This window comes from Protopterus annectens, chromosome 10.part0 (genome assembly GCF_019279795.1).
Source record: "Protopterus annectens isolate FY-2018-M chromosome 10.part0, PAN1.0, whole genome shotgun sequence".
Lineage (NCBI taxonomy): Eukaryota > Metazoa > Chordata > Ceratodontiformes > Protopteridae > Protopterus > Protopterus annectens.
Window position 1 is genome coordinate 1,651,249,417 of NC_056744.1, and position 16,897 is coordinate 1,651,266,313.

Consider the following 16,897-nt stretch of genomic DNA (forward strand, 5'->3'; position numbering starts at 1 on the left):
CCAATTTCAAAAACATTATGACATGAAAATGCATTGAAATAGGAGGAACCATGGTCAGACATCCTGAAATGGCTGATAAATGAACCTTGATGGAGCAGTAAAACCATAGTATAATTTGTTTGTTTGTGTCTTTCGGCTTTTCCCGGTTAGGGGTCGCCACAGCGGAACTCCAGTCCACTAATGATTGGTAGTGGATTTTTACGTACCGGGTTACCAGCCCTGACGCACAACCTTCAACTAGGGCACACCCCATTCACGTATGCCTCCACACAGAAGACGCTCTAGCTGAGAATCGAACGGGACAACGTCTTGCTATGAGGCGACAACACTACCGCAGCACCACCACCGCAGTAGTAAGACCATAGTATAATAACGCACAAAAATACTGTAAAACTAGCCCTGAATGGATGCTGGTTATGCTGTTGGCACCAACTAGACAACCTCTATGACCCAGGAAACCCATACCATGTATTTAAACGTATTGGAAACACTCACCATCCAACCCAATACATATTCATGGCGACTTTAATTACCCCACTATTAACTGGGAATCCTAAATGACACCAAATGTACAGGCACAGAGATTCCTGAATTTTGTAAAGACAAACTCTCTCGATCAGATTGTCAATACATTAACCAGGGGGTGCAACCATACTGGATCTGGTCCTCACTAATATAGGACAGTGCAGCACAGCCACTAGTGTAATGTCTTACCTGGTAAGGTCAGACCACAAAATTGTCTCCTTTGAAGTAAAAATAAAACCTGGACCCCAGCTGACCTTGGAATATTCAGGAACTACTCTAAGGCTAACTTCCTGCTATTAAGCGATAACCTGGGAGAATTTCAAACCCCATAAACCCTGAGAACACTGCTGCCTATGCAGAAATGTTCACAAAAAAACCATACAAGCATGTTAATAGCTGCTTAAAGGCAGCTATATCTACCAGGAAGAAGTACAGAACTAACTCAAAAAACAAGCCAACCTGGTGGAATCTCAAAATCAGTAGGCTGTGTAACAGAAGGAAGAAAATCATGGCAAAAATTAGGAGGTGCAGCACCCAGCAAGATAAAAGCAGTCTTATCAAACTAAACAAACAACTCAGAGGACATAAAAAGTCTACCAAAGCCAAATTTGAGGCAAACTTGACCTCTCAACCCAAGGACAACTACAAGACATTCTTTAGCTATGTCCACACCCTCAAAGCCAATGCACAATTGTGTGCAGAGCTCATTGTAAATGGAGCCACCTATACTGAGCCAGAAGATATAGCAAACCTACTGGCTGATAAATTCAGCTCCAACTTTACCCCTCTCTCCTCCTCAACCTTCCCTCAGGAAATACCATCAAATATAACTGCCTCCCGCTAACACCAGCGAACGGGTCCTTAATACTCTCTCTAAGGCCAGGAACACTGCATCAATGGACCCAGACAATATCCCAGGATGCCTTCTAAATAGCAAGAAACATGGCCTATTGGGCCCTCTGGAACTGCTATTTAACTGCAGCCTCCAAATGGGCTTCATGCCTCATGAATGGAGAACAGCAATAGTCATCCTTCTGTACAAAGGTGGGCCATCTACAGACCCTGGAAACTACAGCCCCATAAATATCACTAGTCTTGTATGTAAAGCCATGGAAAGAATTATCATGGAAATGATCAATAATGATATAGCAAACCTTCACACACTGGACCCAACCCAGTTTGGTTTCATCAAGGTCAGGTCTTGCCTACTCAACCTGTTGGATTTCTTTGAGAAGGTCATCAAAGCAATAAATGAGGCGAAATGGTTCACACTGCCTACCTTGGCCTGATCAAGGCATTTGACAATACCCAACTTGGGCATTGTTGACAAACTCAGTAGGTTAGGTACAAACCTTTATATCACTCAGTGGATAGCCAACTGGCTCACAGACAGGTCCCAGGAAGTTAGAACGGGTGAGTCCATCTCTACAAAGAGGCCAGTCACAAGTGGAGTCCCTCAGGAATTGGTCCTGGGACCACTCCTTTTTGGCATTTACTTCTCTGAAGTCAAGGCCAATGGCAATGGCCTCTGGCTGACTAAATTTGCAGATGATTACAAATTAGGAGCTGTCATTGAATCCCACACTGGCAAAAATGTTCTCCAAGAAGGGCTGATACAGGCAAACAACTTGTGTCAGAGCCATGGACTAAAACTAAATGCCAAGAAATGTGTAATAGTATCCTTCTGGAAGTCATCCACCCCCTGTAACTATCATATTGAAAACACACCCCTTAGAGTTGACCCAGTAATCAGGGACTTGGGGACACATGTAGACTGTAATCAAGCCTTTGCCTATCATGTGTCTACTGTAGTGAGGAAATCATTCTATGTTGCGCAACTTATAAACAATGGTATGGCATCTAGGTCCAAGGAAGTCATTGTTCCACTGTATTTGGCATTCATCAGACCTATCATTGAGTACAAAGCCCCATTTGGTATATACCTAACCATACATATCCAACAATTGTAGCATCCACACAGGTTCCTCACTAAAAGAATACAGGGCATAAGTAACATGTCCTGTGCAGAATGCCTCAAGGCCCTCTTCTTATATTCTGTTTTCTACAGGCTGTTGAGGGGAGCTCTATGCCTGGCATATGTGGCATTATCAGACCCCACTCTGATGGACCTTCTGCATATCTGCAAAACAAACAGCACCAGAATTACCCATTCTAAAGACTTAAACTTTGCCTATGATACAAGTAGGACCGGCTAGAGAGACAAGTATGTCACCCAGAGATTACCCCGTCTCTGGAATAGGCTCCCCATCCCTGTGAACAGAGTTTACCCCTACCCAATTCTTGGACAACTGGATGGGGAACAGGAAATTCATCCCAAGTTTGGCACCTATGTCTCTAATGGGCACAGGCAGGCTGTAAATGGTTCATCTCCCAGGCCTCTGCCTACATTTATTAATGGTACCAGAATTTGTCAGAGATTTGGGATGCATAGCTAATCTTTAAAATACCTGTATTGGTCATTAGCCTACTAAACACCTATGAACATTCTTCATTTGCTAATATATGATTTTCTGCTAGCAGGCCTTCTTGCCTTCATTAGTACCTGCTGTACATCCTCAACAAAACTAGTGCCTAAAGGGAATTAAGACCCTATCATCCAGGCAGTTAGTTTAAATTGATTGGGATTCGGGATTATCAAACACCACTGACCTTGGTTAAGTCTGAGTAAGCTTGTGGCAACTGCCTCTAGCCATTTCTAAAAAAAGGAAGAACCACTGTTGCTGAGATCACAAGGGAGTCACCAAAGTGATCTTGCGGAATTCCTTCGGATTCTTCAGAAGTGCCCTGGATATCAGTGGAAATGAATGGAAGAACATTCCTGTACAAAGAAAGCAAAAGACATCTGTCTTCCAGGCCTTCTTAAATGGATTCTTGAAGCAGAATCTTGCCAGCTGATTGTTCGGAGAGGAGGCTAATATATACTAAAGGAACTCTCCACAGGTGGGTCGTATCTTGGAAGACCCCCCTTATCCAGTTTTCATTCATGAGGGTCTGTCCTTCTCTTTCTCACCTTGTTTGTTGCACAGTATTGCTCTGACAGTATGTAGGATGCCTGCAGAGTGAGATTACCCCTTCCATCACACTTTTATAACCTCTGCAGCCCAGGAACCAAAAACTAAATCTTTATTCAAAAGGTGAATCTAAAATCTCATTTTTCACAACATAGCAAAGGTTCTGATATGTCAGCCAGGCAAACCTCCTCAAGAGAAAACCAGTGGCAATAGCCCTGGAAGAAGTATCAACTGAGTCATACACACACTGCAGTCAATGAGTAGTGACTTGTACAACTGAAGAAATGAAATTATTTAAATGCAAGTTTTTCCTCAAGAGCAGAAACTGCAGATAAAATAATATTTATACTTTCACAATTACTCAAACTAAACTTTAGCATATAAACCTGACAATTCAAAATTCTGAAAATCAGAGTTGCAGAGGCATGCATTTTCCCCATACTAATCAATAATCTTCACATCCTTGTCAAGAAACAGTAGGACTGGAATTAACTAAATGTTTAGCAGCAGTAGGGTCAACTAAAGCTATATCTGCTGGGTCAGGTTTGGGATGAGTGTATAAAAATCTTACACATTCTGTCTGCCTTTTTAGTGGTAGCAGGATGACTGCCAGTAAAACTGAAAGCAGTGACAAACACATCCTCCAAAGCTGACAGAGATGGAGGAATGGGTGAAAGTTCTGGAAATTTCTTCTGTAACAACTCATAGCATTTTCTGAGGGACTGAAAACCTCAGTCTTCTCCCACTGAAAACACTGGCAAATTCTGAAAATAGTCTCAGAGAAAGAGAACCCTCACAGGGAGATTCATAAACCAAACATACTTCTTAAGTCTGAATCAGAAATGTGAGGAGAAAACCCTGTATCTGTTCCTTCATCTTCCTGTCCAGATTCAAATCTTAATTCTCTTCAGGAAAAGAGGCATCCCTCTTTCTTTTACCATAAACCACATTATAAGAGGAATTAATAGCCTGAATTAAACCCAGAGCAAGACCCAGTAAACTATTCCTGTCTAAGGAAATTTGAGGAGGAGCTGATATGTTTAGTTTTTGGTTTCTTTTTAACAGAAAAAAAGGGCCCAAGAGAGTTGTTAAATGCAGTAGCAGCTTCGCCAGGGATGGGCACAACATTTTGACTAAAAAGGGAAGTCTTCCCTGTTACCTCTTCCAGGGCCAACAAGATCATCTCTCCCTTGCCCACTGAGGGGTCCCCAACAGCCGCAAAGGGCATAGTTAACCTCAGTCCATAGCGGCTGTACGTGCTACAGCACAGGGATCTGGGAAAAGATAAGTGATCTGAGGAACTAGCTTTGGCCATGGCAGAGTCACCACCTGGGCAAATTGCTAGTCTGCTGTGGTGGCAAATGGTGCTTGCTTAACCTTTTCCTTTTGTGTCTGGAAGAAGGAGCAACTGTGGGACTGGTAGTTTGTTCCATGCTCAAACAGAAAATGGTGTCTCTTTCCTGGGGAAAGCAAGCAACATAAACTCGTAAAACTTTAAAGTAATTAAAAGTCACTTTTTTCTCTCAAAAACAAAGTAAAAAGCACTTTAAATTACTTTGCTAGACTGAAAATTAAAATCAACACAATTTCTCCACAGAAAAATAGTTTTTGACTACTTTAATCAACTTTTAAACTGACAAAACAAAAGTGCATTCCAGTTTAAAAGTACAGTTAAGTCTCATGGCAGTCCATAACTTTCCTGAACAAGAAAGTACATTAAAGCAATAAATATTTTATGTGGATGTTTTTTCTCTAAAGGGAACTTATCTGCCCAGCAAATGAGCAACACAAGCTGAATGTCGAAACTTGAAAGCCCGCAGAGGAGCACTCTCTTCAAAGACAGGAATGTTCTGAAGAGCTTGGTGCCCAAACCAGTCTTTTAGTCAGCTCAAGTCAAGCTGACTAATGGTTTGGGTACATGGAAGGTGCCCTGAAGCTTTGGATGCTGTCCTGTTGTTACATCTTATGCAGGATACAGCCCATATAACGGAGGCTAATAGAGCAGCGATCAATATGATGAACATCTTAAGTGCATGGGTGTTCGACTTAGTGCCAAAAGAGTGGTGAGTAAGAGTTCTGGGGAGGTGGGCTAAAGACTATTTTCCATGGAATATTCAGTGTGAAGCCTGTCCTTGAGTGTGGATGGTACAGGCTCATACTATAGCAACAGTGCATATTTATTTCATAGTCTAGTGATCAAATAAACTTAGTGAGTTGTTTAGGGGTTCATATTTATGTGTTTCTTTTTTATAAGTCAATCACCTAAGTATCAATGATGTGACTCAGGAGACCATAACCCTGGTGGCCATCAGATTTAAGATTTCTTTTTCTTCTGGTCATAACCTTCATAATATTGATTTTGATGCACTTTTTATTGTACACTGTTTTTGTCCACTTCTAATGGTTTTGCTAATCTGAGCAAAGCGGTCATCTTAAACTTGTTTACTTCATACGTGAGGCCCTGCACTATGCTTGGATCTGATGATTTCAATAAATATGTATGCAGTTCCATGACTTACTATTTAAACACACAGTTAATTTCAAGGAGGCAGATACCTCATTCAGACCATGGGATATATAATCATGTCACTGTTTTTTTTTTATATATATAATCATTTAATAAGTATGACGCAGTTTTCTTGTTTTTCTGTCTCAGTGATTCAACATTTTTGGATCAAAAGCTGTAAGAACAAGAAGCACAAACTGATTTATTGCTTGAACTTTATTCCTGGAAGTCAAGGGTGTTTTCAATATTAGTTTTAATCTTTTAAAATATTCTTTATTAAGCTTTATTCCAGTTTGTTCATGCTTTATTGCTGACCTTTTATCTACACTTGGGTATTTACACATTCCCTTTTGCTCACGTTCTTTTTTACCACGTTCCCCTCCCAGAATCACATTTTCTTGCTTCTTTACTTTCCTGCTATAAATACTGATTTTGTAAATGTATCAAAGCTAAATGTCATTCTTGTATCATCAGAGAAAGTTTTAATTATTTGCATTTGTGCTTTCAGGTTCTTGTCTGATGAAGTACGCAGTTTTAAATAATGCACAAACACTCTATTTTTTATTTACTTACTTACTGTTTGGTTACTGGGTAGGTGGGCTAGTAAGACCCTTTTCAGCCATGACCTAAAAGTATAGCAAGCATCAGCCAGAGCCAGAACCCTACGTGTTGATCCAAATGAGTTCATAACTAGATGATATGTCAGTAGGAAAGGCCAGATTCTTTTTTGGATACTCAATGAATTGCTTGCTTTCCATTTTTTCTTAATATTTTTATATACCCTCTACATTTTTCTACTTTTGCTGACATTTGTTCCCTACATGCAGCTGAGCATCAGCTGTCACCAGCTGTTCTCATTCAGTGGGTCTTACACCTGACCCACCTTAGCTTCAGCTGGGCTCAATACAACTTCCATTCAGGACCGCTGAGGAAATTGAGGACAGTGATGCACAGGATTACTGCAGGTCAGGGGGTATGGCCTAACCCCATCCCCACCTCACGACAGCCTTACCAGCTCCACAAGAAGTGTATGTGCACTTCTCTACATTTGCAGCCTCCTGCCTAAGAAGCTCCCCGCTTATGCAAACAGGGATCTTGCCAGGCTTGTACACTGCTTATGGGAGCTAGGGTAAGGTGCATACAGGAGGAGAGCGCTGACATCATCCATGATATCATCCAATCACACCCATCCTCTACCTCTGGCCCTACCAGCATCCATGCTGCAACTGAGCCCAGGTCATCTGGTGCGCAGTAAGGGCTTTACCCCTCTGCACCACAGGGCTGCTCTATGATGATATTTTAGTTTATTACTGGAAACAGTGTAAGGTAAGTTCTGATCTGTTTTGGTGTGTTTTGCTTTTATCACAGCTATCTTAGAATTTGGGATGACCTATTCCCTTCTCTATGCTCTTCTAGTAGTAATGATTCTTGTGTTAGTTGCTTTGCCAACCTGTTTATTGATTTGATGCTTCCATGGTGGTATTCTGATTGTTCCCTTCATTTATTAATTTGTGTTTTTGTAGCATTACTGCACAGTAGTACAAACTGCAGGTAAGATATCGCTGGACAAGTTTGATTTTCAGAAGTCAAGCTGTAGCCATAGCCTAGTCTGTTAAGTAAATAGATTCTTGGTTTAATTTCTCCAAGTATTTTAGGTTTCTAATACCACAACAGGAATGGACCCCATTCCAAATCAGGTTATGATTAAATTTCATGAAATTAGTATTGTTTCAGTCTTTGACATTAGCTAAAAGTGATCCTCGCAGCACCCGCACTGTGCCCAGAATTGACTCCTCCTGTAATTGACATGACTGTCATGTACTGGTGGCATATTTAAATATGACTATAAATCCTTTTTTATGAGACACATTGCTCCTACTACTATTGCAAGTGCATTGTTTTTTTCGACCTACAAATCCTGTTATTTTATGACTCTGTTTCTCTGTAGATAATACATTGTAATCACTGAGATTAGCAATTTCAGTGATCATTGCTATTGTCATCTTTTCGTGGACCACTGCTTCTGGTTTTCTCATGTCTATTTTTTGAAGTGTCGGTAATGGTTGATCTCATGTGATATAAACTTTATCATTCTCTATAATGCTTCATGACACATTTCCAATTCTTCTCAGTTACTTCAATACTATAATGTTTGCACAATCTCCAGTGCAACAGTCCTGCCACATTATTATGCCTTTCAGTATACAGTCCTTCTGCTATTAGTGTATCACAACCAGCAACAAGATGTGCCACTCTTTCCAGTTCTATTTTACAAGATGTGCATTTGTCCATTTCTCTCACATGTTCAATGGATTTTATAAACAAATGTTTACATAGTCTGTTGTTCTGGGCTGCCATTATTAACCTTTCATCTTTTAGTTACTTTCACCTCTTCCTAACCATTCCTGCATCAAATCCGGATAAATAAAAGGTTATTCCATATCTCTGTACTTACCACAATATTTATGCCTTTTCCACATTTCTTTCCTTTTCATCTGATCTGTGCCCTTATAATCCTTTTTTTTTTGTTGTTTATTTGCTTTTTTGGCACATTCATTTGCTGCCTGATTTTTGTCTACCTCTGGTTTGATTTCTATTCTTGCTGGACACCAACTTGCTTCTGGTAAACTATTCAGGGAAACCATCACAGACTTCTCTTTATGTTTTAAAACTTTCACTATGTTTGGATCTGGGGAGGTCAGCACATACGCATGCAGTTCTATGACTGTAAACATATGGATGTAATCAATTTAGAGGAGGCCCATACCTCCTTCAGTATGAGTAATATATAATCTGGGAATACAATCACCTTATGTATCATCGGATATGCATGAAGCATTCTTTTTGTTTTCCTGTCCATCTGATCAAATACCTTTTGGGGCCAGTCAATCACCTGAAAACTGTAAGTTAGAACAGAAAGAGAATATTGTTTTACAGCTTGGACTTTGTTCCTAGATCTCAGATCTGTTTTCAATATAATTTCAGTTTTCTAAAGTATTAGTTACTGAATTTTGATCAAATTTGTTCATGTTTTATTACCAGTCCATCATCAGTTCCCAAATACTTATGCATCCCATCCTGCTCAAGTTCCTTTATATAAAATTCCTGTCCAGATTGAGATTTTCTTGGTGCTGAAATTTTCCTGATTTAAACTTTGCTTTTGCACAGTTACCATGACCAAATGACATTCTTATATCACCTGAAAAATTAACCACTTACAGTTGTCCTTTCATCCGATGAACTATATAGTTTTAAGTCATCCACAAAAAGCAGATGAAAAGTCTTTAAAACTTGGTTGTTTTCTGGGAACCAAATTGTAACAATGGCCTAATGGGTTAAGGAAAAATTAAAACGCAGCGGCGACAAAAAGCTTTCCTGGAATATCCCCCTTTGAATTTTTATCTTTGGGATAACATTTGCCCTTTGTCATGGCTTAGCTGCAAAGTGGTTTGCAACTGTTCCATGGTCACTGTAATGTAACTATCAATACAGGGTGCATTTTATAAATCTGTAAGCTCTCCTTTATCCATGAATTGGACCGAACCACAAAAGGAGGGGGAGTATCCATATTCATCAAAGATACCCACACCTCCAGGTTAGTGGCAACACACGAAGCATCGGAGACTATCCAGGTGCAACTAACCATAGGCAAAACTGCCTTACAGTTTGTAGCATGCTACAGACCACCCTCTCAAACTCAGGAACCCCACACAGCCTTCCTGAAGACACTGGAGAGTATGAATGTCTCTCCAAATACCATCATACTGGGAGACTTCAACCACCCAAACATAGACTGGGAACATTACTCAAGCCCCAACACCCTAGCCCAAAGGTTCCTAGAATTCATAAACTCAAATGCGATGGAACAAATAGTCACCATTCCCACAAGAGGAGACAATATACTAGACCTGATCATCACAAACATGGGGACAAAATGCTCCACACCGGAAGTATATCCCTCTTTGGTAAGATCTGACCATAAATTAATCTCACTGGAAATCCACATCCCGCCCCCACCCCCTGCACAAAAGACCACAGTGAAGAACTTCTCAAAAGCCAACTTCACACTTCTTAAGACTGAAGTGGTATCCTTCAAGGCCCCTGGGCCAGTGGAAACCACAACCCATACTGCTGAATCCTTTACAAATGCCTTCTACGGGCAATCCTAAATAAAACCAAGACCCATTCCCCCAAAGGCAGGCACCCGGTCTGGTGGACCCCAGCCATAAACAAACTTTACAACAGGAGGAGGAAGCTACTACATGACAGAGCAAAATCCCTAAAAGGGAAGGCATCTCTGATCAGTACTAGCAAAAAACTCCGATCACTCATAAAATCATCCAAGGCCAACTTTGAGAGAGAAAAATCGCAAAAGACAATCACAAGGCCTTCTTTAGCTATGTTAGAAACTTGGGTGGAAACTCCCAGATATGCTCAGTTAGTCCAAAATGACACAAAATACACTGAACCCACTGACATTGCCAATATTCTGGCAGACAGGTTCAGTGCAAATTTCTCCTCCCCCTCCCCCCCCCAAAAGGAGAAATAACCATCTCAGCAGAGTGTAGCCTCCCTAACATCTCAGTTGCCCAGGTGAGAGCTGTCCTCTCTAAAGCTAAGAACACAGTATCAATGGACCAGACGGTGTCCCGGGCTGTGTGCTACATGAACTCCAAGAGGAACTAAACCCACACACAAGGCTGCTGCTTAATCTTAGCCTTATTACAGGATATGTACCCAAAGAGTGGCGTACGGCAACAGTGGTCCCACTTCACAAAGGCGGTGCTTCTACGGACCCTGGAAATTACCGCCCCATAAGCTTGACGAGCCTGGTCTGCAAAGCTATGGAGAGGATCATTATGGAACTCATAAACAAAGACATTGGGGACCTACAGACATTGGATCCTACCCAATTTGGCTTTGTCAAGGGCAGATCCTGCCTTTTGAACTTGGTCAACTTTTTTGAAACAGTTACAAAGGCCATTGATGAGGGTAAGGCAGTTCACACAGCCTACCTTGACATTGCAAAAGCCTTTGACACAATACCCCACTCGGGCATCATAGACAAACTCACCAGCTTAAATGTAAACCCATATGTCACAAGATGGGTTGCAAACTGGCTCAAGGACAGAACCCACAGTGTCAGAGTTGCTGGAGCTATGTCAGACTCTAAGCCAGTCACAAGTGGTGTCCCACAGGGCTCAGTCCTGGGACCCCTCTTGTTCGGCATTTATTTTTCCGAGGTACAGGCAAACATAGGAGGATTGTGGCTGACAAAGTTCGCAGATGACTGCAAACTGGGCGCCATAATTGATACTCCAGCAGACACAAACATCCTTCAGAGAGGCCTCATAGAAATGGATAATTGGTGCCAGAGCCATGGCCTTAAGCTGAACGCCAAAAAATGTATAGTCATACCCTTTGGGAAAAACAAGGTACCCACAAATTACCACATAGGTGGTAATCCATTAAGTACAGAAGAGGTAATCAAGGACCTAGGGACCCAGGTTAACAGTAACCTCTCATTTGACACTCACATTGCCAAAGTGGTTAGGAAGACCTTCTATATTGCCCACCTTATCATGAAGGGTTTCACATCTAGATCAAGAGAGGTCATTGTGCCCCTGTACTCTTCTCTTATCAGGCCAATGATTGAGTACAATGCCCCATTTGGGATGTATCTTACCCGACACCTGCAGCAGTTGGAAAGACCCCAAAAGTTCCTCACCAAGAGGATAAAGGGTCTTAAACATATGTCATATGCTGCCCAACTGAAAAAACTCCAGCTCTATTCAGTCGCATACCGCCTACTCAGAGGTGATCTGTGCCTGACGTACAAGGCCATGTCCAATCTGGAATTAATGGACATGCTCCACCTCAGAAAATCCAAATCCATCAGAGCCACGAGAGCAAGAGACTTAAACCTCAACACAGAAATAAATAGGACATGCTGGAGGGACAGATTCATAACCCAGAGGCTCCCTACACTATGGAACAGAATCCCTATCCATGTCAGGCAGAGCCACTCACTAACTCTATTCAAGAGAAATCTTGACGAGTGGATGGGAGATCGTAGGTTTACCCGGGGGGTCATCTCTGTGTCACTACTAGACAGAGGCACAGTAAACTAAACCCTAAATGGGCATAGTATTCTCATCCTAAGGGGTGGTGAAAGCCACACACACTCTGGCTAGGCTTATAAATGCCCTAGAGCAGATAGCCTAGTACGAGCCTATGAAGCTATGAATGTTGGATACTGTTAAATGCTTTTTTGTAATCTATCCATGCCATACTTAGATTCTTACCCTTTTACAATTCTCTCTTATGGCTTTATTTAGCAACAAATGATCCTTTGTTCTACATTACTTCATTTTGTTACCCTTTTGTTCTATTGCCACAATTGCCTGTTTCTATAAATATAAGCTCTGTCTGCATCAATTCCAGTATATAGTTTGCACATCTCTGGAAGGCAAGTTATTGGTCAACAGTTTTTAGGATGGCTTGTAGGTTCACTCTTAAGGAGGAGTATAGTTTTTCTTGTTGTTAACTAGATTGATAGCTCTTCAGGATGTGTATATAAGTAGTTCTTACTCAGGACTAAATCTTCATATAAAGAAATATGTTAATACTTTTAGCTAAAAGTTAGGCATGACTTCTAGGCCTTGCATTTTCCAATTAGGAGCTTTTTTTTTAGTTTTGTTTCAATTTCTCTGCTGGTTACTTCATCTCATTTCATATTCTCTACATTTGCATTCCTTATTGTTTCTTTTAAATTTTCTGTCCATTCAGAATCTTTGTTATGTTTACAGGGCCTTCATAGATATTTCTCCAAAATGTATCGGTTTCTTCTTTTTGGTAGTGGTTCTATTTTTTTTTTGTTTGTTTGTTTCACTTCCCAGTTATCTCTAAAACTTTTTTTGGGTCATCAAAGAATTGCTTATTTTGTACTTTTAATTTCTGTTTATGTGCACATCATCTAAGTTTCTTTCTGCCAGTGCTGGTATCATTAGTTTACCATTTGCAATAGTGTATGATACATTATGGTCTATTTAAATACTGTGCATTGCTTTTACCATGTGCAGCTTTCTAACTATTTTTGTTGATCCATTCCCTATTTTAAATCCTTCTAACAGTGCCACTTGTTAACTGCTTTATAGTTTTCTCTATTCAATGACTTCACTGTGGCATTTTGTGTTTTGCCTTCCTTTCTCTTATTACTCTATGTTTTTATGATGAGTTCATCTTGTTATCATTTAGCTGCACAGTAATATATCCTATTACATTCTGTTATACCACATGAATTCCTCTTAATAGTCTTGATTACTGTGTTCATCTGTTTTATCAAATGTCTAACACTTTAGGTCTTTATTTACTTTCTGTAATCTATTTCTTTCATTGACCTTAACATGTCTATCCATCTTGATTAAGTCAGGTAACTCTTTCCTTAGATTAATTTCTTCTAAAGTGAGAGCACATTCTTTGCTCACTGTTTCCTGCAGGCATTCCACACAAAGTTGCAGAACATCTACCTGTGACACATCCTCTTCAGAAGGATCCTGTTATTTCTTCATATGGGAACTCATTGGACATTCACTCCATAGTATTCTAGTAGCTACTGTTTCCTGCTCCTTCCCTTGTTGTACAGCTTCACATGAACTTTTGTATTGGTTTCCTACAGAAGGCTCCAGAGAATCAGCCTGTGTCAAGTCTTCAAATGCCTCCCGCTCCACCTGTTTCTCCTTAATTTGGAGACTCATTGTTCCATCATGCTGTGACATCACCTGTATCGGATTTTCTACACTAAATGCTTAACTTACATTTCTATTTTTTTAACTTCTTCATTATTAATGTTTTTTTCTACTTTCCTCCTTTATTTATTTATTTTTTTATATAATAACATTTTCCATATTCGGGTGTCTTTGCCTGTATTTCTCTTCAAATATCTTTAGTGCTGCTTTTTTATATTGATTAGTTTTGCTTTCTCCTTTGCATAAATATTGCACCATATCAGATATATTTTTCTTTCCCATGTTCATATTTTTTCTTCAGATGCCTCACATGTTCATATTTCCTTTTTATAAATGTCACAAATCTCTGGATTTTGTTCTTTATATTTTTATACGTCTCCTATTGCATCTTTTTCAGGCTGTCCACATTTTCTTCATCTATGTAATGTTTTGCAGGGGTCTGCTGTATTACTGAATGCAAATTTGCATTTGAAGCTTTTGACAGTTTTTTTGTGCAAGTACTTTTCTTTCCTCTAATTTCTCTCTTGGTCTTTCTGAAGATCTTTTATCTGGAAATTCTGGGCTTTTTGAACAATAGTAACAATAAAAGTTCTTTCTTATCCTCAATAGTCCACTGACATCTTTATAACTCTTTTTTGGCCCGTTTTTTTTTTTTTTTTACTTCCTTCTACAGCAGGAGGGTCATCCTCCCCCTGAGCCTGGCCTAACCCCATTTTAGGACTGTTGCCATGTATTCAGGATATTACACTGCCATTTTTTTTCTAGTCCTGCAACCAGGCTGGGCACTTTTTTATCCTAGGACCTGTGCACTCAGCTAATTTTTTATTTTTAACCTACCTCTCTCCATGATATATGCCATATAACATACAGTCTATGTATCAGTGTCTTCTTGGTGAAATCTTGTGATAATCAACACCACAGGAAGGTACTCACCAAGACTTATGGATGAATTCAGTTCCAAAAATGCTGCTCTTCTTTTCTTGGTGATTTCATCATCTCTCCATTCAAACCTCCTATGTGGGTGACATGATGGCCTCTCCTACATGGATGGCATGATGGCTTCGAAGACTCCTGAGCTGTGCAAAACATTTATTGCATTCAGTACATTTATATGGTTTCATTCCCGTGTGAGACTTCTGATGTAGTTTTAGGTTCCCCTTTACTCGAAAACACTTTTCACATTCAACACATTTATACGGTTTCTCACTTGTGTGAATGGTACTATGCTTTCGAAGATTACTTTGATGTGCAAAACACTTACCGCATTCAGTACATTTATATGGTTTAATTCCTGTGTGAGACTTTTGATGTAGTTTTAAGCACCCTTTTAGTCGAAAACACTTACCACATTCAGCACATTTATATGGCTTTTCTCCCGTGTGAATGGTTTGGTGCTGTTGAAGGTTAGAGAGTCGAGTGAAGCATTTACTGCATTCAACACATTTATATGGGCTGTCTCCCGTATGGTGGATCTGATGCTGCTGAAGGTTACGAAGATGTGTGAAACACTTACTACATTCAGCACATTTATATGGTTTGGCTCCTGTGTGAGTGGTCTGATGGCGTTTTAAGTGTGACGTATTTATAAAACATTTATTGCACTCAGCACATTGATATGTTTTTTCACCAGTGTGAATGGCACGATGGTATCGAAGACTACTGCGCTCTGCAAAACACTTATCACAGTCAGTACATTTATATGGTTTCTCTCCTGTGTGAACAGCAAAATGCCTTTGAAGGCTACTGAGATAGGGGAAACATTTACCACATTCAGCACATGTATATGGTTTCTTCACTGTTTGAGCTCCCTGGCTTGGGTCATATTCAGGACTCTTGCCACAGTTATGTCCCGATACAGGCTGTGATACAGCAGTGAGATGAGACTTCTTACGGACTTTCACATGCTGAGCACACTGCTGCAGGTTGTCTTCTGGGTGAGTTAACAGAGCTGTCCCAACTGATGGCTGCTGGATACAACTCACACTGCAGTCTGTGTTTCTGGTACCTAAAAACAGATTATATATTAGTATTTTATTATAACCATGAAATAAGCATGTTAGAAAGTTTCATCACAATGTGCATGCCTTGTTTAGATATTGAAATTTTTTTTATTTCTATAATCAGATGTCATTCTTTTGTTGCTAACATCGCTACTAAGCTACGTCTAAGTGAGTCTAACTCATCACTTATTAGAACTTCCTTACTGTGAGCAAGCATCAGAATGGAGAGACAATAAAATCAGCAAGCAAAGGAGAGTAGTACTGCTGGAACTGAATTCATCCTCAAGTCGTGGTGAGTACCTTCATGAGATGGACCCTGTTTTTTTAACAAAATATAACCAAGACAATACAGATATATAGATTGCATTTTATACCGCATATATCATGGTCAGAAGTAGGTTAAAAGACTAAAAAAAGATGGCTGGGTGCACAAGTCCCAAGATAAAAAAAGTGTGTCCAATCCTGGTATGCACACTGGTACCAGGACTGGAAAAAGATGGCAGTGTAGAATCCTCAATCCCCCCCCCTCCCCCTGTTGAAGAAGGAAATAGTAGTCCACAAAAGCTGAGAGGCCAAAACAGAGCCATAAAGATGATACAATGGACAACTGAGGATAAGAAAGAAATTGTATATCGCTACTATTAAGCAAGAAGCCCAGAATTTCTGGATAAAAGATATTCAAAATGATTAAGAGAGAAATTAGAGGAAAGAAAAAACTGTTAAAAGCTTCAAATGTAAATTTTTATTCATTAATACAACAGAGCCATGAAAAACATTACATAGACAAAGAAATCTTGGGCCATTTAGAAAAAGAAGCAACTCAGGAAGTACAAAAATATAAAGACCAAAACCTAGAGATTTTTGAATGGTATAAAAAAGAAATCTGGATATGGGAAAGAAACATAGATCTGATATGGTACAATATTTATACAAAGGAGAAAGCAAAACAAATCAGTACAAAAACGCAGAACCAAAGATAGACTAGAAATACAAGCAAAGGCATCTAGATATGGAAAATTTCACAATACAAAAAATAAGAAAACAAAGGGGAAAAGAGGATTAGTAATGGAGACGTTAAAGAAATAG

The 16,897-nt window shown here is 39.9% G+C and overlaps 1 protein-coding gene across 1 annotated transcript in view; it reads right to left on the reverse strand.

Moving 5' to 3' along the window:
• Window positions 1-14,039: 14,039 nt before the first annotated feature.
• Window positions 14,040-16,897, reverse strand: part of LOC122813851 (zinc finger protein 501-like) — a 187,584-nt gene continuing 184,726 nt past the window's right edge. The window contains exon 5 of the mRNA XM_044086388.1: window positions 14,040-15,816. Within this exon, the coding sequence (XP_043942323.1) occupies window positions 14,825-15,816 (992 nt within the window). The 3' untranslated portion in view covers window positions 14,040-14,824. The remainder of the gene's footprint in view (window positions 15,817-16,897) is intronic.